We start from the raw sequence: 24,795 nt of genomic DNA, 5'->3' as shown, positions 1-24,795 counted from the left end.
CGTGCAGATCCCAGCTCCCGGCCCCGGCTGCGTCCCGGCCGCCTCCGGGAAGGACGCGGGTGGAATTGATAATCGCCCCCCTGCCCGCTCGGGGGGGTCCCGCAGCCCCGGCTCAGCCCCCTCCCAGCTCCGCGTGTCCTTCAGGATCCGGCCCCGTGGGCATTTTGGTGGGGGGGGGGTGAGGAGAGAGGAGGGGGCTGAGGAGCAGCAGGAGGTGTGGGGGCACTGCGGTGACGGGAGGGGTTTGTCCCGTCCTGGGAGCCGGATGCGTCCCACAACCCTTGCAAGGAGCTGACAGGGGGGGTCCAGCCCCCTCCCTGCACCCCAGGTTCCCCTGGGGATGCTCCTGCCCACCCCAGCCCCACAGCCAGGAGTCCCCAGAGACCCTCGCCCAGCGGACCCCCGCCGCCCCCTCCCTCCTTCCCGCCCCCCCCCCAGCGCCACGGGGGAACAACCGCCCCCCAGCCCCGCGAGCGAGCAGAATTATTTCCATACAGCTGCTCGGGAAGGCGCGGATTCAGCCGTCACCCAGGCGCGCTCCAGGAGAGAGCCCGGGCCTTTCTTCTTGGCTCTCTCCCCCCGCCAGCCGTGGCGGGGGCAGGCCGGGGGGGGCCCAGCCGTGCTGCAGTCAGCAATATTAGCACAGCTCCGCAGGCCTGATTGCGGGTTATTAACATACATTATCTCAGTCCCCTGCCTCTGAAAGGAGCCGGTTCCTATCCCCGACCCCCCCCTTCTCTCACCGCCCTCCCTCCCCCTGTCTTTTACACTTAATTACCTCCCTTATTACACCACAGCCTGGAGAAGGGGAAAAAAAAAAATCCCCGGGCAGCGGGCAGGCAGGCCCAGCCCAACTAGGGCGTAAGTAATCGCCCGTCCTGCAGACGTGCCTTCAAGGAAGGCGGCCGCACGCACGCGGAGAAATAAATCGGGGCGCAGCGGGGCCAGGAGCGATGCCGGGGCGGCCCCGGGGGCTGCACCTCGGGGAGACGTGACCTTGGCCTTGGCACGGCCGGACCCGCTGTGCCACGGGGCCAGATGGGGTCAGGCTGAGGAGGGGAGAGAGCCCTGGAGCTGCGGGGGCAGTGGGATGGGAGCCCCAGCCTGGGGTGGGCTGCGGGGTGCCCTGGGCTGTCCTGAGCTATGGGGTGCTGTGGGGTGCCCAGGGCTGTGGGATGTTGTGGGGTGCCCTGGGCTATGGGATGCTGCAGGGTATGGGGTGCCCTGGGCTATGGGGTGCTGTGGGGTGCCCTGAGCTATGGGATGCTGTGGGTTATGGGGTGCCCTGGGCTATGGGGTGCTGCACAACATGGGGCAATACCAGGCTAGGGGATGTCCTGGGCTATGGGGTGCCACACAAAGCACATCCAGAGCTGCCCCCAGCTCCTGGCACAGGCACAGGAGCCCGGGGCTGCCAGCTCCTGCCCAGCTCCAGCACCAGGCTGCACCCGGGGGCACTGCTCTTGTCCCCCCGACGCCGTGTCCCCAGCCGAAGGGCTAAGGGGGGGGCCATCAGCAGGGCATGGATGTGCCCCAGTTCCCCCACACCGCCCGTGCCGGCGCTCTGCCTGCGGCTGACGGATCGCGGACCGCTCCTGCTGAGCGCCGCAACGCACTCGGAGCGCAGGGCTCCGGCAGGGCCGTGGGGAGGGGGATTATTGCGGGGGGGCACCGGCTTCGAGGAGGATTGCAAAGGGGCTGGGGACCCTAAGGGGGTGGCAGGGTAGGGGTGCTGGGGGTGCGGGTCCTTTGTGCTGGGTCCCCCTCTCACTGTGCCCCCTTGGCCACCTCCAGCTGGCGCAGAAGCCCCGGGCACGCTCCGGGGTTCCCGTTGGGGCTCCCCAGCTCTGCTGAGCAGCTTGGGGGGCACAGGGTGGGCGTGATGGGGTCCCCTAAGGCTTGGGGGGGGGGGGGCACGGTGGGGAGCAGAACCCCTCCAGCAGGGTCCCCCCGTGTCACCTGCGAGCCCCAGGGAGAGGCAGCTTGGGACCGCAGCGGGACGGGGGCCTCATCCTGCACTGGGGGGGCTGCAGCGAGGGTGGGGGAGTGGGGGCTCGGTGGGGAACAATGCGCGGCCACGAGCCCGCTGCTGCGGTGGGCTGCGGAGGTCACGGCGCTTCCCCCGGGACAGGGATGGGGACAGGGGCACGGAAAGGGACAGCAGGTGGGGAAGGGATGGGGAAAAGGGACGGGGACAGGGGAAGGGGGCAGCGGGCAGGGGTGGGGGCAGGACAGGTGGGACAGGGGTGAGGGGCTGGGAAGGGGAATGGGGACGGGGAACAGGGGAAGGGGCGAGGGAAAAGGAAAGGGGTCAGCGGGAAGGGACGGGGGCAGAGATGAGGACAGGGAAGAGGGACGGGAACGGGGACAGGGAACAGGGTTAGGAGCAGGGAACGGGGATGGGGACAGGGGACGGGAACCGGGACAGGGAACGGGGACAGGGACAGCGACGGGGACGCCCCCGCCACCACACCCCCCCCAAACCCCCCTTTGCAGGCCCTGGGGGCTGGCGGCGGGGAGACAAAGGCGGCAGGAGGAGGCAGCCGCCCCCCGCCCCCCCCCCCCCCCCCCCCCCCCACGTCCCCGCGTGTCCCCATTGTCCGCGGCGGGGGGGAGGCGGGGAGCGGGGACCCCCCCCCGTGCCACAGCGCCCGGCGCTACCGGGGGGGCTCGGGGCGCGGCCGGGCGGAGCGGCCCCCTCCCCCCCCACCCCCCCTCCGCCTGCCTTCCTCCCCCTCCTCCTCCTCCTCCTCTTCCTCCTCCTCTCCTCCTCCTCCTCCCGCCGCCCGCCCCTCGCACTCGGTTCCCCGCTCCTCGCCTCCCGCACGCCCGGCCCGGAGCGGGGCCGGTGACGGCGCACGGAGCCCGCCCGGGGCTGCCCGGTGCCGGTGCCGGTGCCGGTGCCGGTGCCGGTGCCGGAGCTGTCCAGTGCTGAAGGCTCCGGCCCGGCCCCGCCATGCCCCGCTCCTTCCTGGTGAAGAAGCTGAAGGCGGACGCGTTCCCGGTCGCCGGGGTCCCCGCGCCCCCCTACGCCCCCCTGGAGCCCCCCTACGCGCTGCCCGGCCCCGCCGCCGGCGATGGTGAGTGCGGGGCCGGGGGCTCCGGGGCCGACCCCCCCCACCCCCCCCGTGCTATTGTGTGAGCCCGGCGGGGCAGAGGGCGGGGAGGCCGGGGGAAGGCGAGCCGGGGGGGCTGGGGGTGACGGGGGGGGGTTTTGGGGGGCTCCGGGGCGCTGGGACGCGGGGCAGGGTCAGGGCGACGGGGGCGTGACGGGCGGGGGTCCCCCCGCTGTGCCCCGCGGGTGGGAGCCGGGAGGGGGGCAGGGGGCAGTGTGACAGCATCGGGGGGCTCGTCCCTGCTGGCTTTGTGCCCCCCCCCCCCGCCCCCGGTGGGGGTCACCAGCCCCTGCCGAAGTCGGTCCTTGGGGACGCGTCCCCTCGGTGACAGCGGCAGCCCGGGGGGGGCATCCCTGGCTGGACCCGGGTCCCCCCTTAACTGGGGGCTATGGGGCTGGCTCCTTCCCATGGCAAGTTATTTTTTTGGGGGGGGGACACAAAGCAGAAGAGGCTGCTCGCCGTGCCTGCGGCTTTCATTGTTCGCGGCGGTGCCCGGAGCCCCTCGGAGCAGGCCGTCACCTCCCGGGGCGCGGGGAGCAGCCGCGCACAGCGGGAAGGGGGAGCAGGGGGTGGGGGCAGCACACACACACACACACACACCCCCAGCACTGGGAGGGGTGCGAAGGGCTGGACGGGAAGGTGCTGAGTCCCCAGAGGGTCCCCAGAGCCCTGACCTGCGAGGTGACACCGGGCAGGGCTCTGGGAGCCACCAGCGCTTGGCGGAGACCCCCGGCGGGGCAGCCCCGGGGGGTCTGCCCTGGAAGCAGGGACCAGGGGCTTTCATCCCAGGCCGTGGCCTGGCTGCTCCCAGCTGCTCGGGGACCCTCAGCCTGAGCTGGGTGCACGGATGGGCCTGATCCTGCCACACAGGACCCGGGGCTGCCTGAGCGCTGCGTTGCTGCACACACACCCCCCCCCCCTTTCTGCTGCTCGCTGCTCCCCAGCGAAGGGGCTTCTGCCACCAGGGCAGGGCTGCGATGCTCGCCCGGCCCGGGGGGGTCCTCAGCTCCCCCCCGCCTGGTCGGGAGCCAGAAGCCGGTGGGGGAGGGATGTGCTGCAGCTGGGCAGAAGCTGCCGACGCTGCTCTCCTGGAAATAACCTTGCTGCACGCTCGGAGGCAGCGTGAGAAATTGCTGAGCGGAGCGCTTTCTGCACAGCCCGTGCGAGCGCACTGTCAGCAGGGCGCGGGGAGCGAGGGGGGGGGGGGGGGGAGGGCTGCGCCCCCGCCTCGCGGACCCCTCCCCACCGTAGCACAGGGACCCCCGGCCTCGAGGGGACAAACCGTGGTGGCCCCCGCTGCGTCTTGCCCCCGACAGCCGGGATGGGGGGGGGGGGTCCCACAGGCAGGAGGGGTCCGGGATCAGGGCTGGTTTGCAGGGCCCCAGCGGGGGGGGGGGGGCGTTCACGCTGTCCCACTGGCACACACCGGCCCTGGGGACCCCAGGCATGCACCAAGCCCCTGCCCCTGGCAGAGCACGCTGCCCCCCGCAGCAGGGCTGCATCCTCTGAAGCAGCTGGCCCTGCACACAGTGCAGGTGACTGCCAGGACCGAGACGGGGACCCTGGGGTGGCAGCTGTGTCCCCCCCCCATCCTTAGCCACCGGCCCAGCAGGGAGCCCCTCGGAGCACGCGGCGCAGTGACCGTCGTGTGCTGGCAGCGGAGGGAAGGGGACATCCACGTGGCGCCTGCACGGGCACGGGCCAAGTGTCACCTGCCCAGAGCCTGGCCCCGAGCAGAGGTGCACCAGTGTCACAGGGGGTGACACGACTGCATGGTGCCCGAGCCCCCCCACCCCTGGGGTCTGTGGGTCCCTGTCCCCAGGGGTTAGGGTGCAGCAGCCTCTGGGTGCCACGAGTGCCACGTTCCCTGGGGGAGATGGGGGGAGATGGGGGGAAATGGGGTGACCTCCCCAGGCCCTTCTGTGCTCGCCCCCCCCTGGAGAAGGAGAGGTGAGGAAGGAGCAGCGCCCACGGCCCCAGTGGGACGATGTGGGTGCCGACAGCCCCCAGAGGCTGATGGATCCAGGGGCTGCGCAGGGCTGCAGCATCCCGGGGTACCCAGTCCCCACCAGCCCCGCTCCCCGGGCATCCCCACGGGCTGGGTCCCATCCTGCCAGCAGACGTGTGCCGTGACCGGAGCCAGGGCAGGCTCGGCCCTTGTGCAGATGAGGACAGGGGGACCTGGGGGGGGCCACCTCACTTTGCACCCCCGTCGGGTGTTTTTGGCTCGCAGCTCCCCCCCCCCTTCCCCGGTGGGGCTGGTGCAGGGGCAGAGCCTGGCCCGGGGACGGTGACCCCGCCGCGTCGTCCCCGCAGGGTACCTCCAGCACTGCCTGGCTCCTGCCGCCTACGACTCCGACAAGAAGCAGGGGCTGCCGCCGGCGCCTCCGGACCCGGCCTACGCGCCCGGCCAGGAGGAGTACAGCGACCCCGAGAGCCCCCAGTCCAGCTTCTCCGCCCGCTACTTCAACGGGGAGGCGGCGGTGACGGACAGCTACTCCATGGACGCCTTCTTCATCACCGACGGGCGGTCGCGCCGGCGCGGCGAGAGCCAGCGCCGCGGCGGCCACCGCCACTCCTGCCCCGAGTGCGGCAAGACCTACGCCACCTCCTCCAACCTCAGCCGGCACAAGCAGACGCACCGCAGCCTGGACAGCAAGATGGCGAGGAAATGCCCGACCTGCGGCAAGGCGTACGTCTCCATGCCCGCCCTGGCCATGCACCTCCTCACCCACAACCTCAAGCACAAGTGCGACGTCTGCGGCAAGGCCTTCAGCCGGCCCTGGCTGCTGCAGGGCCACATGCGCTCGCACACGGGCGAGAAGCCCTTCGGCTGCTCCCACTGCGGGAAGGCGTTCGCCGACCGCTCCAACCTGCGCGCCCACATGCAGACCCACTCCGCCTTCAAGCACTACAAGTGCAAGCAGTGCGAGAAGACCTTCGCCCTCAAGTCGTACCTCAACAAGCACTACGAGTCCGCCTGCTTCAAGGGCTCCGAACACAGCTGTGCAATAGGGAACTAGCCTCCGCCAGCCCTCCCCCCAACCCCGCACCCAGCACCCCCACCCGTCCCGTCCCTCCCCGTCCCTGTGCCGGCGCTCCTGCGGCCGCTGCCGGCCGTTCTGTGGCTGCGCGGTGGCTGCAGGACGCGTGCCCCCAGCTCCCAGTTCCACCCCCCCCAGGAGAAGGGTGCCCCCGTGCCCCCAGGAAGGGACGGATCCAGCCCCAGCCCCAGCCCCAGCCCCAGCCCCACAGCCAGGCGGGTCCCTCTGTGGGGACTCGCCCGGGACCCTCTCCCCCTCCCAGCACAGACCTTCCCCCCAGCTCGTGACGCTCACTGATATTTATTTAATTTATTACTATTATTTATTTAGAGTTGCTGCTTCTCCTCCCGGGAACCGCCGGGGAGGAAGGACATTCGCTGCTCCCCCCCCCAGGAGCAAAAACTCCCCTGGTCCATACCAGGGATGGGACCGTGGGCCGAAGAGCCAGGACTGATGGCTCGGCAGGACTGAGGGACGCCTGCCTCGGAGGCTGGGACCCGCAGCCCAGGCCCCTGCCGTCCCCCCACCCGCATGGGAGCAGCCCCGGGGCAGGACCCGCACCCGAATTGTGGCCCCCCCACACCCCCAGACCCTTCTGGGGCTGCTGCTGACCCCCCCAGCCAGACCCCAGCCCCCCAGGAGGAGCGGGTCGGTGGTACCGCGGAGCTCGGGTGAGTCTATTTAATTGCTCTTATTTATATTATTTATTACTTACCCTTTTCCCCTTTTCACTATTTATTTGCCAAGACTGGCGGGGCCGGCAGCCCTTCCGCACGGCTCGCAGGAGGCAGCGGAGCTGCAGCGGCGCCGCCGTGCCCGGGACAGAGCTGCGGGGACAAGGACGGGGACGGGACCCCAAGAGCCACCGAAAAGCGGGCACGGAGGCGGGGGCAACGCGAGGCGGCTGAGCAGCCCCCCCCCCCCAAACCCCACAAGCCCCCCACGACGGCAGAGCCGCTCTCCTTCGTCTTCCTCGGAGCCGCGGGGTCCCGCTCTGCTCCCCGCGCCACCCCGGCGGGGACAACCCAGCGATTCTATGCAACCTCCCCGCGGACCCCCCCCCCGGCCCCGCAGCGAGCCGCTTCCTACCTCGGGCCACGAGCTGCCGCGGCCCCCCCCCAGCCCGTGCCAGCCCCCGAAACTTTCGGGGTTCAGCCTGGACCTCGCGCGCCCCCCGCGCCGTCTTCCTGCACCGTCTTCCTCCCGCCGTGGCCGCGGGTCCCACGGGCTCGACGCCTCCCAGGGACGCTCGCGAGCCCCGAGGGCACTGCGGCGGCCACCCCGTGGGCATCGTGGCCACGCGCCGTGTCCCCCACGCAGGGGACAGCATTTCACACGGTTCCCCTCGGATGGCGCTGCCCGTCCCTGTCGTGTACATAGCGGACACCACAGCAATAATTTTCCGTGCATGATCGATTTTTTTCCGCCAGGTTTTTGTATTTGAGCGGCCGCGGCGAGACGAGCCGGAGCGAGCGGCGGCCGCCCGCAGTGTTACTTGTAATGCAATTCAGGGATATAAAAGGGATTTCTGCCACTACCTGGGGTGTCTCGGGCCGTCTGTACGGGGCAGGGGGGCGGCAGGGGAGCGGGGGGGGGTGGGCGAGGTGTGCGCCCCCGTGCCGAGGGGCAGCCGACAGCACCCAGCTGGGGAGGAGCAGCAGAAAGCAGAGAGGGGGGGAGTCCTGGTGGGAACCCCAGCAGCACCCAAGCAGTGAAGTGGGGGGGCCCCCCCAGAGCCTCACGACCCCTTCCCCATCACCAGCAGCCCCCCCAGGGGGCAGAAGACACCCCCCACTTGGTGCTGCCGAGTCAGGGCTGGGGCCGGTGCCCCCCGGGAGCTGGGCAGGGGCTGCAGAACTGGGGGGCACCGGGCACCTCTCCCCTCTGGGGGGGGCACAGGGCTGCAGAACCCCCAAAAACGCCCTCAAACGTCCCAACCGGGAGCCAGACACGGAGATCCTGGGGGTCCCCGTCCAGCTCGGGCCATTTGGAGGTGCCGGGGGTCGCAGCCCGGGGACGGCTCCGCGGTGCCCCCCCCGGGGGACGGGACCCCAGCAGGACGAGCAGCCGGGGGGGGGCCGGGGCTGCCGGGGCTCCCGGGGCTGTCCGTGCCCCCGGTGCCCCCGGTGCCCCCGATATTCCCGGTGCTCCCGGTGCCCCCGGTGCTGCCACTTCACGGTGACTCTGCAAAAGCGCCGGGGGGGGCGGAGGGGAGCGGCCGGGCGCGGCGCTGCCCGGGGCGGGGCGGCGGGGGCAGGAAGCGGCGGAGCGGCTCCGGGAGCGGCGGGGCCATGGCCGAGACCGGGAGCGGGTCCGAGACCGGGAGCGGGACCGGGTCCGAGACCGGGAGCATCCACACGCAGCACATCACGGCCGTGCACAACGTGCCCATGAGGGTCCTCATCCGGCCCATCCCCGCCGCGCTGGACCCGGGCAAGGTGCGGAGCCTGGTGGAGACCCTGCAGGTAGGGGCTGGGGTGGGCAGGATGAGGCCGGGCGGCCCCGCACGGCTCCGTGCACCCCCCCACCCCCCATCCCGGACGGTGCCGGGGCACTGCCGGGGAAGCTCACGGCCCCGGGGCTGTGTCCCCCCCGTCCCCAGGAGGATCCCGAGCGGGTGCCCCCCATCGACGTGCTGTGGGTCAAGGGCAGCCAGGGCGGGGACTACTTCTACTCCTTCGGGGGGTGCCACCGCTACGCCGCCCACCGGGAGCTCAGCCGGGACACCATCCCCGCCAAGATCGTCCCGTCCACGCTCAGCGACCTCCGCACCTACCTGGGCTCCTCCACGCCCCAGCTGCTCTAGCGGGACCCCCCCGCTCCCCCCCCGAACCGGGACCCTTTCCCTGGGGGTCCCCTGGGGTCCCCCCCCCCCGTGGGCCCGATCCGGGGTGAGCATCCCCGGTCCTGTCCCCGCCGGTGTGGGTGGGATGGGGTCGGGGTGGGATGGGGTCAGGGTGGGATGGGGTCGGGGTGGGCGCCCCCCAGCCCCGGTAGGGCGCACGGGGGGGGTCCCGGCTCCGGTGGGCGGCCGGCAGGTGGCGGCGTTGTGCTGCGGGAACGGGGCCGGGCGGGGCCCAACCGGGGCAGCTCCGGACCGGGATAGCACCGAACCGGGGCAGCTCCGAACCGGGACAGCTCCGAACCGGGACAGCACCGAACCGGGGCAGCTCCGAACCGGGACAGCTCCGAATCGGGACAGCACCGAACCGGGGCAGCTCCGAACCGGGACAGCTCCGAATCGGGACAGCACCGAACCGGGGCAGCTCCGAATCGGGACAGCTCCGGACCGGGGCAGCTCCGGACCGGGGCAGCTCCGGACCGGGGCAGCTCCGAACCGGGATAGCACCGAACCGGGATAGCACCGAACCGGGATAGCACCGAACCGGGGCAGCTCCGAACCGGGACAGCTCCGGACCGGGACAGCTCCGGACCGGGATAGCTCCGAATCGGGACAGCTCTGAACCAGGGCAGCTCCGAACCGGGACAGCACCGAACCGGGATAGCTCCAAATCGGGACAGCTCCGAACCACCAGGGCATCACCAAACCGGGGTATCACTGAACCAGGACCTCACCGAACCAGGACCCCACTGAACCAGGACCTCACCAAACCCAGACTTCACCGAACCAGGACCGAGCTGTACCAGAGCGCGGCCGAGCCGGGTCCCCAGGCTTCACCCTGCAGCTCCAGGCTGGCCCCATGAGAGCCTGCGCCGTGCCTGCCCCACGGCCGCCTGCCCCATCCTCGGACACATCCTGCACCCCCTTCCCCGCGGGGCACATCTCCGAGCGGCGCTGTGGGGACACCCACTCGTGCTCCGGGAATAAAGGAGGTCGAAGCCCCGCGGCTCTGCGGGCTGGTGCGGGGGGCGGCGGGGGGCAGGAGGAGGTATGGGATGGCACGGGGCAGCGGGGACACGGGGCAGGCCTGGCACCGGCGTCAGCGGGCAGCTGAGGGCTGGGGGAACGGGGACGGGTGCTGAGCTGGGGGACGGGTGCTGAGCTGGGGGACGGGATGCTGCCGGTTCCGCAGCGCCACGTCTTCGCCCCACGTGCAGGCTGGAGCAAGCACTGCGAGCATCCCACGGGCGCCTCGGCATCCCTCCGAGCCGGGAGCCGTGGTCCAGGGAGGGGAAAGGCCACTGAGTCACCCCCCCGCGCCGTGAGTCAGCCGCGGCACTGGGACAGGAACCGCGTCCGGACGCTCCTGCCCTCGCTCTGCCCCCTTGGCCACGCTCCGTGCCGGCTGGATCCCGTCCCCCAAGGGCAGAAATGGGCCTGGCGGGGGGGGGGCACGGGCAGGGCAGCGCGCGGTGCGGCACGGGGCACGCTTCGGCACTGCCTGCGAGCGCGGCGTTTCCGCAGGAGCCGCTGGGGAGGAAGGGCAGGGTGGGCTGGGGGCTGCGCGAGGGCAGGGGCTGGGGGGGGGGGGTTACCACGGCACGGCCGGGCTGCATGCGCCGCATCAAAGCCGCCCCCGCCGGGAGGAAGCCCTGCAAGCGCTCGCGCCGAGAGCAGCCCTGGCCTGCGGCTCCCTCATGGGCTATAAATTTCTCCGAAGAATTGTGGCGTGCTAAAAAGTTTCCTCTCCTTAGAGCGCGGGGGGGGAGGGACGAGGTGGCAGCTCCCTTGGCAGCGCGGGAGACGGACGGGGTGTCCCCAGCCTGCTGAAACGGGACCCCCAGGGTGGGGAGGGGTCCTCGCCCAGCCCCAGGGCATGAGCCCAGCATCGGGCATCTCCCGGGGGGGCTCTGCTCGCCCGGTACGGTGGGGAGTTGTGCCCTGTACAAGTGGCAGCGGGGCAGGAGGCAGCCCCGCAGAGCTGCGGCCCCGTGAGCTGGGATGAACCGAGGCTGCCCAAATCCTGCACCCCACGGAGGCTTCTCCCAGCTGGAAGCCCCCTCAGGACCTGCTCCCCCAGCATCCCAGCCCCTGCAGACGGTGCTGGGTCCCTGCCAGGCCAGCGGGCACCCTGTGGCCCTGCTCAGGGGCTTGGTGGCAGCAGCCGGGGGCCAGGACCGGCCCCTGCGGCCCAGGGGCTGTGCGGTGTCCCCAGGGCTGGCTGCACGTCCCCTGGGGCTGGCATGGTGCGAGGAGCATGAGCTGGCCCTGGGGCTGCCAGCACCGAAACCGCCGTCTGGCCATCTCCGCAGCGGCTCCGTCTGTCTGTCCGTCCGTCCATCCGTCCATCCGTCCCTCCACCTGTCCCCCTTCCCTCTGCCTGACCCGCGCGGAGGGCTCCGGTGTCGCCGGCTGACAGCCGATCTCGGCTGCCTCCAATCCATTCGTTCCAGGGCAGGAACAAAGGCGCTTTGTGGGCTCCCTCCCGCTCCGGCTGGGCTGCCGGGGAGGGTCCCGGCTCCGGAACTGGGACAGACTTCCCTGCGCGACAGCCGTGTAATGCCTTCCAGACCGGCCCGCAGGTACGGCCCCGGAGGGCGGGCGGGGGCCAGGGCACCCCATGCTGCCGGGGGCATGGCTGCCGGCATGGGGACCTGCCGGGAACCACTGCCACCAGCAGCAGCCCCATCCCGCTGTCCCCATCCCGCTGTCCCCATCCCCATGTCCCCATCCCAATGTCCCCATCCCTCTGTCCCCATCCCGGTGTCCCCATCCCCATGTCCCCATCCCCATGTCCCCATCCCGCTGTCCCCATCCCGGTGTCCCCAGCCCTCTGTCCCCATCCCTCTGTCCCCATCCCGGTGTCCCCATCCTGCTGTCCCCATCCCCATGTCCCCATCCCGCTGTCCCCATCCCGCTGTCCCCATCCCAATCGCTCAGGCACAGACCAAGGGCAACTCATGCAGGGAACCCTCGCTCCATTTCAAAGGGTTTCACAAACCCAGTCCTGCTGGGCAAGCCGAGGGCCCAGCACCATGCAGCCGCTCCGCTGTCCTTCCCCACCCGTGGGGTCTCCAAGGGCTCCTGGATTCACCAGCTGAGGTCTCCCCCCGTTCACAAGCAGGGGCAGCGTCCCCTTGGCGAGACCCTGGCCCGAGCCGGGCAGCAAGGAGCCGCGCTTGGGTGCTGCACGCAGCAGCTCCTCGGTGGGGCCGTGCCCTCGCTGCCCTGCGCTGCCCGGTTTGGGCCCAAAATTGGGGAAAGGGGCACAGGTACAGGCAGAGGGGTCGGTCCTGGGCACCCCCGGCTGCGGGGGGGCTCATGGGGTTCGGTGTGTGTGGGATGGGGATGGGATGGGATGGGATGGGGTGGTTGGGAATGGGATGGGATGGGGATGGGATGGGGATGGGATGGGACGGGATGGGATGGGGATGGGGATGGGATGGGATGGGATGGGATGGGGATGGGATGGGGATGGGATGGGATGGGATGGGATGGGATGGGATGGGGATGGGATGGGATGGGATGGGACGGGGTGGGATGGGGATGGGGATGGGGTGGGATGGGGATGGGGATGGGGATGGGGATGGGATGGGATGGGGATGGGATGGGATGGGATGGGATGGGGATGGGGATGGGATGGGGATGGGGATGGGATGGGGATGGGATGGGATGGGATGGGACGGGGTGGGATGGGGATGGGGATGGGGTGGGATGGGGATGGGATGGGATGGGGATGGGGATGGGATGGGATGGGGATGGGATGGGATGGGATGGGATGGGGATGGGGATGGGATGGGGATGGGGATGGGATGGGGATGGGATGGGGATGGGGATGGGATGGGGATGGGATGGGGATGGGATGGGATGGGATGGGGATGGGGATGGGGATGGGGATGGGATGGGATGGGGATGGGGATGGGATGGGGATGGGGATGGGATGGGATGGGATGGGATGGGATGGGATGGGATGGGATGGGATGGGATGGGGATGGGATGGGATGGGATGGGATGGGGATGGGATGGGATGGGATGGGATGGGGATGGGATGGGATGGGGATGGGGATGGGATGGGATGGGATGGGAAGGGACAGGTTGGGTCAGGCTGGTGCTGCTCCTCCAGACCTCAGCAGGGTCAGGCACAGCGTCCTGGCGGCCACATGCTCGGCGCGGCCGCAGGGTCTGGAATCCATTTGCTTCGCCGGCAGCGGTGTTTTCCCAGCAGGGCTGGAGCGGCCCGGTGGGGCGGGGGGCAGCCCCGGCCCCCCGTGCCATCTGCTCCCTGTTTATTTTCTTACACTTAAGTATCACCTCCCGGATAAACACTCCCCCGAGCGGGAGGGCAGGGGGCATTTCCCAGCGAGCGGAGGGGGGACCCAGCCCTTGGGGCTGCCGGCACCCGGCCCCCTGGGACACCCCAAACCAGCAGCCTGGAGGATGTGGGGCTTGGAAGCGTGCATGGGGCTGCGGGTCGGTGCTGTGCACGCCCAGACTGCTGCACACACACACACACGTGACGTGTAAGTGCACACACACACACAGGCACGTGCTCACATATCCAGGCACGCACATCCATGCACACACACGAGCACAATTGTGCACACACACACGTGTACAGCCACTCATCCGTGCCACGCATGCTCACGCACGCTCACGCACGCTCACACGCCGCCCCCGTTGCACACCCAGCCACCCCAAAGCCTGCCGTTCCCTCCCTCCCCGTGTCCCCACGTGCCCCAGCCGCCGAGGCCGCTCCCGGCCGCCAGCACCCCGCGCGTGGCCGTGCCCCCGGGGGTACCCGGTAGGGCTGGGGGGGCTCGGGCTCCCACCCCCCCCCCCGCAGCCCCCGTCAGCTGGTGGCCATGTGTGGGCGGCCGCACCTGAGTACACAGCCCCTGCCATCCGTCTTGGTGCTGTCAGGGGGGGCCCCAGCTCACACCCAGCGGGGTGCAGGCAGGGCGCCGGGGGGGGGCGGGAGCGGGGACGGGGGCTCCTGCGGGGTCCGTGGTGCCTTCCTCCCCCTGCTCTGCTCAAGAGGAGCCGCATCCAGAGCTGCGTCCCCCCCCCAACCCCGTTGCAGGAGGCTGCAGCCCCCCAGGGACCGTCTGCAGCCCCCCCCCCCCCCCGATCCATGTGCCCCGGTCTCCCTGCCCCGTGCAGGCACCTGCCCGCTCCCCATGCGCCGTGAGGGGCTGTGGGGCATGGAGCTGGCAAGGGAAACGTCCCCGAGCCCCCGCAGAAACCCAAGGCAGGCTGCACGCCCCCCCCCCCCAGCCCTCCCGGCCCCCCGACGTGGCCCTCGCCCCCCCCCCCCCCCCCCCCGCCGTGTGATTTACAGGCTCTGCGCAGGCGGACAAATGGTGAAGGAAAACAGGGCTGGGGCCCCACGGCGAGGGGCTGCCCGCGCCCCGCGGGGGGCAGAGGGGCCGTTTGCTGCCATAAGGGGGGGGGGGGGCACAGCGCAGCCCCCCCCCCCCCCCGCACAACCCCGGCAGCGGGACCTGGTACACGTGGGGACAGCCCCGGAGGGGACCCTGCTGCCCCACGAGTGCCGGGCCTGCAGCCGCAGGGCTTTGGCTGGGGGACACGGTGGGACACGGCGCTGCCTCGTCCCAAGGCCCTGGGCTCCAGGACCCCCCTGTCCCCCCCAGCAGCCACCTCGCCCCGGGGCTCGCGGCGTGCCCGTTGTGCCCTGCGGCCGCCGTTCCCAGCGCCCAGCGCCTCCCGGAGCTGTCCCTTTTTGCCTCGTTACTCCGAGCATCCTCCTCCGGCCGCGGGGCTGGGGGCCAGATGGGGAGCGCGGCTCGCAGGGGCCAGCCCTGCGGCCACCACCGGCCCCGGGCCAGTCCCAGCAGCTCCTGCAGCCACGTCCCCAGCAGCCCAGGGCCATTTGCCCGCAGCCGGGTCCTTCCCCCCCATTTGCCTCCCCCCCCTTCTGCTGCCCCCCGGAGCATTGCCAAGGGGCGAAGGCAGAGCGGGACCCGCGCGACCTCTGCGGCGAAGGGGAAGGGCCGGCGGCAGCCGGTGCTCGGGGAGGGGTGAGGGTGCTGGGGGCAGCCCCGGGACGCTGCAGCTCTGCAGCTCCAGGGCTCAGGACTTCGTTTTCCCAGCGCCGGCAGGAGGAAATGCTCCTGGGCAGCCTGGCAGCGCCACCAGCTCCGCTGCCCGTGCCCCTGGCAGGGTGCGGGTTCCAGGGGCCGTGTCCCTGTCCTGCCCCGCGGTGGCACGCGTGGTGCCAGCCCCGGGGACGGAGAAGCGAGGGGCTGCGGGGCTTGGCCTGGCCTCACCTCCCCAGGGCTCCCCTGGGCACGGACCTGTCCCAGAGGGCCGTGTCCCCCCCCGCCGATGTCCCCTCCAGTAAAGGAACCCGGTGCCAATTCTCCAGGGGCCACCCCGCTCCCGGCAGAGCCGCCTGCCCCATCCCAGCTCCCGCTCCCCACCAGCCACCCTGCGGGACCTGGTGGTGGCTGGGGACAGCCGCGCGGGGCTGGGGACACGCAGGGGACCCCGAGCAAGGCGTCACCCCCACAGACCCCAGGGGAGCGCTCGCCACGCCGTGGCCAGCACCGGGGGTCCAGTGCCCCCCCCCACCATGGCACAACCGGGACCCGTCACCGGCCGCCCGCAAGGTGCCCGTGGCCGAGCTTGGTGTGACGGAGCAGGGCCAGGCCCGCAGTGGCCGCAGCCAACGCTTGGCTCCCGCGAGCTGGGGCGAGGACGCTGGCCTCCTGCCTGGTCCGGCCGGCGGCTGGGGGCTGGCTGGGGGTGGGCTCCGTCTCCGGCCCCTCCCTGGCCGTATAAAGGCCGGTTCCCCCCGCGGCCAGCCGTCCCAGCCCCGCTCGGACGCAGCAGCGGAGCAGCGGTGGGAAGGCGGCCGTCGGCGGCCGTGGCAGCCGTGCCGGCGGGGGAAGGCTCCCCGCGGCCCCGGGGGCTGCCCCCAGCAGGGCGGGGGGCGCCGGCCATGGCCTTCACCATGCTGCGCCCCGTGGCCGCCCGCGTGCTCTACCCGGACCTGGGCATGCTGTCGGAGGACGAGGAGAACCGCAGCGAGAGCGACACCTCGGACCAGTCGTACGGCTGCTACGAGGCCGTGGAGGCGCGCCGCAAGGTGGCCCGCAAGCCGGGGCCCATGGTGATGGTGAAGCAGAGGCAGGCGGCCAACGCGCGCGAGCGGGACCGGACCCAGAGCGTCAACACGGCCTTCACGGCCCTGCGCACCCTCATCCCCACCGAGCCCGTGGACCGCAAGCTGTCCAAGATCGAGACCCTCCGCCTGGCCTCCAGCTACATCTCGCACCTGGCCAACGTGCTGCTGCTGGGCGAGGGCTGCGAGGACGGGCAGCCCTGCTTCAGTGCCATCTACGGGGCCAAGGGCGACCTGGACAGCAAACAGCCCCGCAGCATCTGCACCTTCTGCCTCAGCAACCAGCGCAAAGGGGTGAGCGGGGCGGGGGGCCCGGCACGGCCCCGTAGGGGTTTGGGGGGGGGGGGCGGCGGCAGCCCCTCGTGGGGCCGAGCGGGAGCGGGAGGCTCGGCGCGTCCCCGCGAGCGCCACGGGCTCCGGTTCCAGCCCCCGCCGGAGCTCCCGGCCAAATCCTGCTCGGAGCTGCACGCCCACAGCTCCCGCTGGCGTCAGAGGGCCGGGCTGCTCCCCCACGTCCGTCCGGGCCGGGAGGTCTCGGGGGGTTAAAGTCACCCCGGGGCTGGGGGCACGAGGATGGGATGGGATGGGAGGGAGCGCGGAGCTCGCGGGCTGTCCCCGTCTCATCCCCGTCCCCGTCTCGTCTCCGTCCCTGTCTCCTCCCCGTCCCCATCCCTGTTTTATCCCAGTCCCCATCCCCATCTCCTCCCCGTCCCCATCCCCGTTTTATCCCCATCCCCGTCCCCATCTCATCCCCGTCCCTGTCCCCGTTTTATCCCCGTCCCTGTCCCCAGGCCCCGCCAGCCCCTCCTGGCCACGGCAGCAGCCCGGTGCGGTGATGGAGCAGAGCTCAGGGCGCAGGAAAAACCCCTGCAGGGGTCTCGGTGCCCCTCCCCCCGTGAGCGCAGGGGCTGGCGGCAGCACGGGGCCGGGGGCTGCAGGGTGACCCTGAGCACTGTCCCCAGCTGGCACCCATGGGTCCGGGCACCGTTCCCATGCGGAGCCCATCCTGCCGCCCCCGCCGTTCCCCTGCTGCAGGGCACGGGGCTGGCGCACCCCCCCGGCCCCCAGGGCACCCCCAGGCAGCAGGGGGGGGTGCTGAGCCCTGGGGCAGGGGCTGCGGGCCTGTCACCGCCCCCACGGGACCCTCGCTGTCCCCTCGTGTCACCCACAGCAGCGGCCGCGGGGCACGCTCCCGCCGTCGGGGCTCTTTCGTTTTCTGCTGCTCCGTTTTTAATTATTGCTCCTGCTTCTGTCCCCCTCCCCTTCCACCCCCCCCCCTCACTGGACCCCCAGCCCCCCCAGCCCTTCCTGGGTGTCCCCCCACCGTCCTGGGACCTCCTGCAGGGGCCGGGAGCTCTGGTGGCACCCAGGACCTTGGGGACAAGGGCAGGGGCTGGGCTGGGGCCTGCTCTGCACCTCCTGGCTCTGGGGCAGGGCTGGAAATGGGCTGTACTGGGCTGGAAATGGGCTGTACTGGGCTGGGCTGGAAATGGGTTGGGCTGGGCTGGAACTGGGCTGGGCCATGCTGGGTGGTGCTGGGCTGAGCTGCGCAGGGGCCATACTGGGCTCTGATGGGGCGTGCTGGGTGGCACTGGGCTGCGCTGGGTGACACTGGGCCATACTGGGGCACACTGGGCCGTGCTGGGTGACACTGGGCCGTGCTGGGTGACACTGGGCCGTGCTGGGGGATACTGGGCCGTACTGGGGGATACTGGGCCGTGCTGGTCAAGCTGGCTGGGGCCAAGCCTCCCACCCCCATCAGGGCCGTGTCCCTGCGGGTGACGGGGACGTGGGGACCTGCCTGGGACCCGGACCCCACTCGCACCCCACAGCAGCTCACTGGGCACCACCACGTCCGTCCGTCTGTCCGCCCGTGTCCATCCCGGGCAGCACTGCCCCCCCCCCCCCCCCCGAACCATTTCGGCACGGTTCCTCCACGCTTGCCCTGCACCCCCCCCGTCCCCCGGTGCCATCCCGCACCCAGCACCGCCCCGCGTCCCCCCTCCCCCAAATCCCCCCGAGGGCACCCGGGCACCCCGCTGCCCCGGCGCCCCGCAGCTCTCCCCTCCTCTCTCCGCAGGGCGGCCGGAGGGACCTCGGGGGCAACTGCCTGAAGGTGCGGGGGGTCACCCCGCTGCGGGTGTCGCGGAGATGAGCCGGGGCCGCGAGCACCCCACCGGAGACAGCGGCACAGCCGGCCGCAGCCCGCGCACGCCAGCCCCAGAGACCGCAGCGGGGAGGGAGGGAGCCGGAGGCGACGGAGCCCGGCGGGGCCGCGGGCTGGCACCGCACCGACGCCGGCACCGGCACCGGCACCGCGGCGGAGGACGCTGCCGTGGCCGGGAGGAATTTGGGGGGGTCCCGCGCCCCGGGGTAGGGGGGACCCGGCTGGGACGAGCAGCCCGCACGCGGCTGGCGTCGACGCGCTCCAGGGGGGGGGACGGCGGCGCGGCCCCGCGGGCGCTCTGTGTGCACACGCAGCCGCTTGGAAAATAAAAACCTTATTTTTCTGACGGGCTGCTGCCTGCCTGCTGACCCGGCGCGGAGCGGGGTCCCCGCAACGGCCACGGCCCCACGGCCCCGCGCCCAACGCAGCTCCGTGCCTCTGCGCCACGGGCAGGGCGCAGCCGTGCCGTGGTCCCCGTGGCCCCGCGGGTGTGAGACCCCCCGGCACGCGATGTCCCTGTGGGCCTAAACCCTGCAGACAGCTCTGGTCCCAAAAGGGTTTGGGCTCTGGAGAGACCCAAGGGGGTCAACACCAGGCTGTGCTGTGGGACGCATGGGGTGCATGGGACGCATGGGGTGCATGGGATGCATGGGACATACGGGGCGCATGGGATGCATGGGATGCGTGGAACACTTTGGATGCATGGGATGCGTGGGATATATGGGATGCGTGGGACATTTGGGATGCGTGGGACGTATGGGATGCGTGGCACACGTGGCTGCGGTGCCCAGGCGACGCGCTGGGGCCCATCTCGCTGCTTCTGCCCCTTCCTCTGCCTGGGACACCGTGACCACCGCCGTGACCACCGCCGTGACCACTGCCGCCACCGCCGCAGGGCCGCGCTCCGCAGGGCTGCAGCAGCAGCACCTATGCGGGGTCAGGCGGGGACGCGGGGGGGGTTCCCAGACACCCCCCCTACCCCCCCACCCCCCCACCCAGGACCCTGCTCGCTGCGGGGAGCTGAGCCTGGGAAAAGCACCGGGCTTGGGGGCACGCGGCTCCCAGGGGCCCCGCGTCCCACGGAGCCGGAGCAGCTGCGGATGGGGCAGCCGGGGGCTGCTGGCGCGGCCCCCCCCGGGGCTGCAGGGTTGGACACGCCGGGGGTCCCCCGGGCACGACCCCGGGGCAGAAAGGGAGCAGAAGTCCCGTGTCCCCCCCCCCCGAGGGTCCCGCTTTGCCTGCTCTGGGTTAGGGGCGGTGGCAGGAGCCCACCGGCACCCCTCGGCCCCCCGTGCAGCCGGGCCGGGCCGGCCGTGGCCCCCCCTTTCCCCCCCCCCCCCCCCCCCCCCGGTTTGATTTATGGAGCTGACAGCGCAGCGCAGCTGTGAGAGCGAGTCCCAGGCAGGGACCGGGGTGGGTGGGAGAGGTTTGTTCTCAGCGTGTCTAATGTGTCCCAGACCCCAATAAACAGCCGTGAGATTCTCCAAACAGCCCCGGACACAGAATCCCTGCCCTCGGGTTTATCGGGGGGCAGGGGCGGGGGGGGAGGGGGGGGGCACGCTCTGCAAACAGCCCCGGCCCGCGGATGAAAGGGCTCGGTCCCCACGGGGCTGCCGGGGAGCCCCCGCCGCGCCCCCGGCCCCTGTGGTGCTGGTGGTCCCGGTGCAGAGCTCGGCGGGTCCCGTGCTGAGGGTGGGGGTCCCAGCGGGTCCCAGCAGCACGAGCACGGGTCCCAGTGTGTCCCCAGTCCTGGGCCCGGTGCGTGTCAGGGCTGAGCACGAGCGTCCCAGTGGCTCTCAGGGCCTGGGGTTTGGGCACCAGTATGTCCCAGTGCTGGGGCCTTGGGTCCCAGTGTGTTCCAGTGCGGGATCTGCGCATCCCAGCATGTCCCAGTGCCAGGGCCTTGGATCCCAGCAAGTCCCAGTGCAGGATCTGCGCATCCCAGCGTGTCCTAGTGCCGGGGCCATGGGTCCCAGTGTGTCCCAGTGCAGGATTTCCAGTGCCAGGGCCAATGGTCCCAGCAAGTCCCAGTGCAGTGTCAGCACATCCCAGCATGTCCCAGTGCTGGGGCCTTGGGTCCCAAAAAGTCCCAGTGCAGGATCCGCGCATCCCAGCACGTCCCAGTGCCAGGGCCATGTGTCCCAGTGTGTCCCAGCACCTCTCAGTGCCAGGGACCGGGGTCCCAGCGTGTCCCAGTGCCGAGGCCATGGCTCCCAGCAGCTCCCAGTTCAGGAGCTGTGCACCCCACTACGTCCCAGTGCCCAGCCATGGCTCCCAGCACGTCCCAGTGCCAGCAGCCCGTCCGTCCCAGTGCATTCCAGCCCCTCCCAGTGCAGCGAGAGGGAAACGGTGACTCAGAGGCGCTGGGGCCGGGCTGATGGGAGCCGGGTGCCCCCTGCCCCACGCGGGGTGCTCGCCGTGGGGCCAAGAGGGCTCGGCCAGGGGCAGCGGGCACCCATGGGTGCTGCCAGCCCCGTGCTGCGCCGTGCCGCGCCGCCTCTCGCGCTCCCCTCCCATCCTCTCCCTTTCCTGCGCACGGACACCCTTGGAATGGCTCTTGGCTGCTTTCTCTGAGACAGGAAGGTGTCCCCGAGTCTCAGGAAGGAAAAACACTCAGTGCTGAACCCACAAAGACCGTCTCCGAGGGGCCGGGGCTGGAGACGCTCCAGGCCTGACATCACCTGGGAACTGGAACCAGAACCGCAGCTGCACTCCGCGCCTGGTATTTTTTTTTTTTTTCTTTAACTTGTGTTTTTAAACGGTCTTTTTATAGATCTTTTTTTTTTTTTTTTTTTCCCCTTTCCCTTCTCCATTCCCCTCCCAAATATTTCAGCCTCTCCGCTGTTTAACCTTGCTGGGCCAGCGAGGCAGGAATGCAGCGGGGCTGCACCCGCACCCGGCGGGGCCGGGACCGAGCTGCCGGAGGGGGGCGTGGGGCTGTGGGGGGCTGGGATCTCTGGATCCAGCTCTGGGATCCAGCTCTGGGATCCAGCTCTGGGCTCTGGCATCCAGCTCTGGCATCCAGCATGGGATCCAGCCCCAGGATCCATCCCTGGGATCCAGCCCCAGGATCCAGCCCCAGGACCCAGCCCTCCTCATGCCCTGTGCTGTGGCAGCCCCTCTGGGCTCTGCCCGGAGCAGAGGCTCAGGATGAAGACCCCAATCGCATCCTAAATGGCACCAGAGCAAAGCTGGGGCGCTCGGTGCCCAGGGACATCGTCCCCGTGGCAGGAGCCGCAGCGATTGCCCGAGTGGGGCCGATCAGCCCAGGGCCTGCGGGGCCTGGAGGCAAACAGCCCCGTGAAAAGGTCCCAAGGGGTTGGTGGGGAGGGGGATGGGGGGCAAGGACCAGGGATGGGATGAGATGGGATGGGGGTGGAAATGGGGATGGGATGGGGATGGGGATGGGATGGGATGGGATGGGATGGGATGGGGATGGGGATGGGGATGGGGGGGATGGGGATGGGATGGGGATGGGGATGGGGATGGGGATGGGGGGGATGGGGATGGGGATGGGGATGGGATGGGATGGGGATGGGATGGGATGGGATGGGATGGGATGGGATGGGATGGGATGGGATGGGATGGGATGGGATGGGATGGGATGGGATGGGATGGGATGGGATGGGATAGGACGGGATGGGACGGGGATGGGGACGGGGACGGGGATGGGACGGGACGGGATACCCACCCCACCGCCCCTGTCCCCCAAACTGGCGCAGCCCCCACCAGCTCCCTGTGGAAGAAAAGGGGCCAAGGCACTGCCTGAGCACCCCGGGGCTCCCCCCAGCTCCTCACCGCCCCGCCACAACCAGCAGAGCCCCGGAGCAGCCGAGCCCCCATGTCCCCCAAATCCCCCAAATCCCCCGGTGCAGCAGCCCCGCGGATCCCTGTCCCCGTGTCCCCCCGTGCTGCTCCCCGGGGCGCGGGCCCCCCCAGCAGGGACAGGGTGTGAAGCCGCAGCGGGGTGAACGCCAGGTTAATCTCCCGCTGGAGCTTCCCTCCACAAACAATAAGACAATGCCCGGCCGGGGGCCGCCTGCGTAAACCAGCGGCGCGGAGGGGAAGTTGTAATATTTGGATTTAGCACTCGGTAAATTAAGGGAGAAAAAGGAAAAAGCGCTGGGGGTAATCAGAGCGGGGCTGGCCCCGTGCCCTGCCCCACGGCCCCGAGGGGCTCAGCCGGGCCTGGGGCCAGCCACAACGGGCAGGTAGAGGGGGTCTGGGGGTCTCGGTGGGTCCCGGGGGTCCCAGGCATGGCCCCGGCGCCGTGCAGAGCCCAGGGTCCGGGCTCGGGCTGGTGCAAGCACGGCGTCTCCCGTGACACGAGAAAAGGGATCCGGGCCAGCGGTTTATTTTAATCCAGACCTGCTCGAGCTCATGGGAAATAAAAGCTCTTTTTCTGCAGCTGGGGTGGCCGGGCAGGAGAGGTCCCCGGGGGCACGGTCACCTCCAGCTGACAGCAAGCGGGGTGCCAGGGGGCGAGGAGGGACAAGCAGAGGGGGGTCCCCCCAGGCTGCAAGGGACCCCTCTGATGAGGCACAGGAGCCGTGGGCACCCCAGGTGCTGCGTGCTGGGCCAGGAGCTCCATGGGGAACGCACCCCCCGGCCCAAGAGGGGCTTCTTGTGGGGCCAGGGGCAGGGAGAGCGCTGCAGGGCCGGGGTCAGCTTGGCCAAATCGTGGCGATGGTTTGGGGGTGTTGGGCTGGACCCCAACCGGGGTCTGGCACCGTGCTATGGGATCTAAGCTGGAGCTATGGGAGCTCTCTGACCTGCCACACACCCTGAGCAAGGTGTCCCCTCTGCGGCCACCACGGGGCCACCGGGGCACCCGGGGTGAGCCCCAAAACGGGGCCGGGGGCAGGTGGGGAAGAGGTGACCAGCGGGCAGCGGCGTGCGGGGAGGCCTTCGGCACGGAGCCACGCGTGCCTGGAGCCCATTTCCCCCCCCCCCCCCAACTGGAGCTGTTATCAGTGGCGAATACTCGGAGCGGTCCCAGGGGGGACCTCCAGCCCTTCCCCTCCACCTACCCCATCTCTGTCCCGCTCCGGCCCACGTCAATGCGGCCGCGAAGGTGTCGGAACAATCGCCTGACAAAGAGCTATTTTTAGGGGCCGGGGCTCGGAGCGAGGATACAGCCCGGCCGCTGACAATGGGGGGAAGGGGGCCGGGCTTCCCCAGTGACCACTCGGCAGCAGAAGGACCCGTAAGATTTCCTCGATGACCCAGGCCCGTACAATACAAGGAAAGCACAAGAGGGAGATACCCCCGCCAAGACGAGCTGCTCCTTTACCTAATGGGAGTGACCCGGGGTGAGGGGGGCTGTGGGACTCGGGCAGGCGGCCGCCGGCGGCTCCTCCCGCGGGTGAGGCTCCCACGCAGGGAGGGACACACGCGGGGAGGGAGGGACACACACGCGTGCAGCACAGCCACGAGGCCGCGGGGGCTCGGGCACGTGGGCTCCGGGCAGGGCCGGGCAGGTTCCTGCGGGCAGGGGGCTGTGAACGTGGCTCAGCACGAGCCCCTCTTCCCCGCGGGATGGCTGCTGGTTCCAGGCGGGCCGCGGTGCTTGGCCAGAGCCCGGCCTCCACAGCAGGGTGTGCGCCAGCACGAGGCCACGCGTCCCCACGCGGGTGACACGAGCTGGGGCACAGCCCTACGTGGGCAGGGGTGTGTGTGGGGGGGTCTCGGCATGGTTTCGGAGGGGCCCTGGCTGAGTTTTAACGTGTGGAGGAGTTGGTGGCGTTAGGTCGGAGTTGGACTGGGTGAGCTTGGAGGTCTCCTCTGACCTAGGTGGTTCTGGGATTCTGTGGTGCTGGGATTCTGTGGTTCTGTGGTTCTGGGATTCTGGGATTTTGGGATTCTGTCATACTGTGATTCTGTGACTGCGATTCTGTGGTTCTGTGGTTCTGGGATTTGGGATTTTGTGATTTGGGGATTCTGTGACTCTGTGATTCTAGGATTCTGTCATTCCGTGTTTCTGTGATTACGTGATTCTGTGGTTCTGGGATTCTGTCATTCTGTCATTCTGGGATTCTGGGATTCCAGGATTTTGTGATTCTGGGATTCGGGATTTTGTGATTCTGTGATTCTGTGTTTCTGCGGTTCTGTGATTCCGTGACACTGGGATTCTGTGATTTTGTCATTCTGTCATTCTGGGATTTTGGGATTCTGTGACTCTGTGATTTTGTGACTCTGTGATTTTGTGACACTGGGACTCTGTGTCCCCCCCAGGGCCTCCCCACGGCTCAGCCCGCAGCAGACCGGCCGGCAGATGCCCGGCTCCGGGCAGCCCTCGGGGAAGGGCCGCGGCCCGGGGCCCAGCACCCCACCAGGGCCCAACCCGGGCCGGGCTCGGGGCTCCCGGGGCGGCCGCCCGGAGCCGGCTGCCCGCGTCCTGCAGCCGCCCGGTCCGGGGCCGCCTCCCGCCGGTTCCCTTCGCCGCCCGGCACGGCCCGGGGCTGCCCTGGAGGCCGGGACCG

At 70.6% G+C, this 24,795-nt stretch overlaps 3 protein-coding genes across 3 annotated transcripts; all 3 read left to right on the top strand.

Annotated features, from left to right (window-relative positions):
• The first annotated feature begins 2,814 nt into the window (after positions 1–2,814).
• On the top strand, positions 2,815–6,283 carry SCRT2 (scratch family transcriptional repressor 2). Its single transcript, XM_066978219.1, has 2 exons — positions 2,815–3,080; positions 5,433–6,283. Exons 1-2 carry the CDS (start codon positions 2,957–2,959, stop codon positions 6,137–6,139), a joined length of 831 nt encoding a protein of 276 aa, XP_066834320.1. The 5' UTR covers positions 2,815–2,956; the 3' UTR covers positions 6,140–6,283.
• A 2,111-nt stretch (positions 6,284–8,394) lies between these two features.
• Positions 8,395–10,004, top strand: SRXN1 (sulfiredoxin 1). The gene is made up of 2 exons (XM_066978387.1): positions 8,395–8,625; positions 8,763–10,004. The coding sequence occupies exons 1-2, from the start codon at positions 8,452–8,454 to the stop codon at positions 8,964–8,966; spliced, it is 378 nt and encodes a 125-aa protein (XP_066834488.1). The 5' UTR covers positions 8,395–8,451; the 3' UTR covers positions 8,967–10,004.
• A 5,823-nt stretch (positions 10,005–15,827) lies between these two features.
• Positions 15,828–18,659, top strand: TCF15 (transcription factor 15). Its single transcript, XM_066978383.1, has 2 exons — positions 15,828–16,440; positions 18,227–18,659. The coding sequence occupies exons 1-2, from the start codon at positions 15,964–15,966 to the stop codon at positions 18,299–18,301; spliced, it is 552 nt and encodes a 183-aa protein (XP_066834484.1). The 5' UTR covers positions 15,828–15,963; the 3' UTR covers positions 18,302–18,659.
• Positions 18,660–24,795: the final 6,136 nt, after the last annotated feature.

Source organism: Anser cygnoides, chromosome 16 (assembly GCF_040182565.1).
Source record: "Anser cygnoides isolate HZ-2024a breed goose chromosome 16, Taihu_goose_T2T_genome, whole genome shotgun sequence".
Lineage (NCBI taxonomy): Eukaryota > Metazoa > Chordata > Aves > Anseriformes > Anatidae > Anser > Anser cygnoides.
The sequence above is the reverse complement of the archived record's forward strand: the minus strand, read 5'-3'. Positions and strand labels throughout refer to the sequence as shown.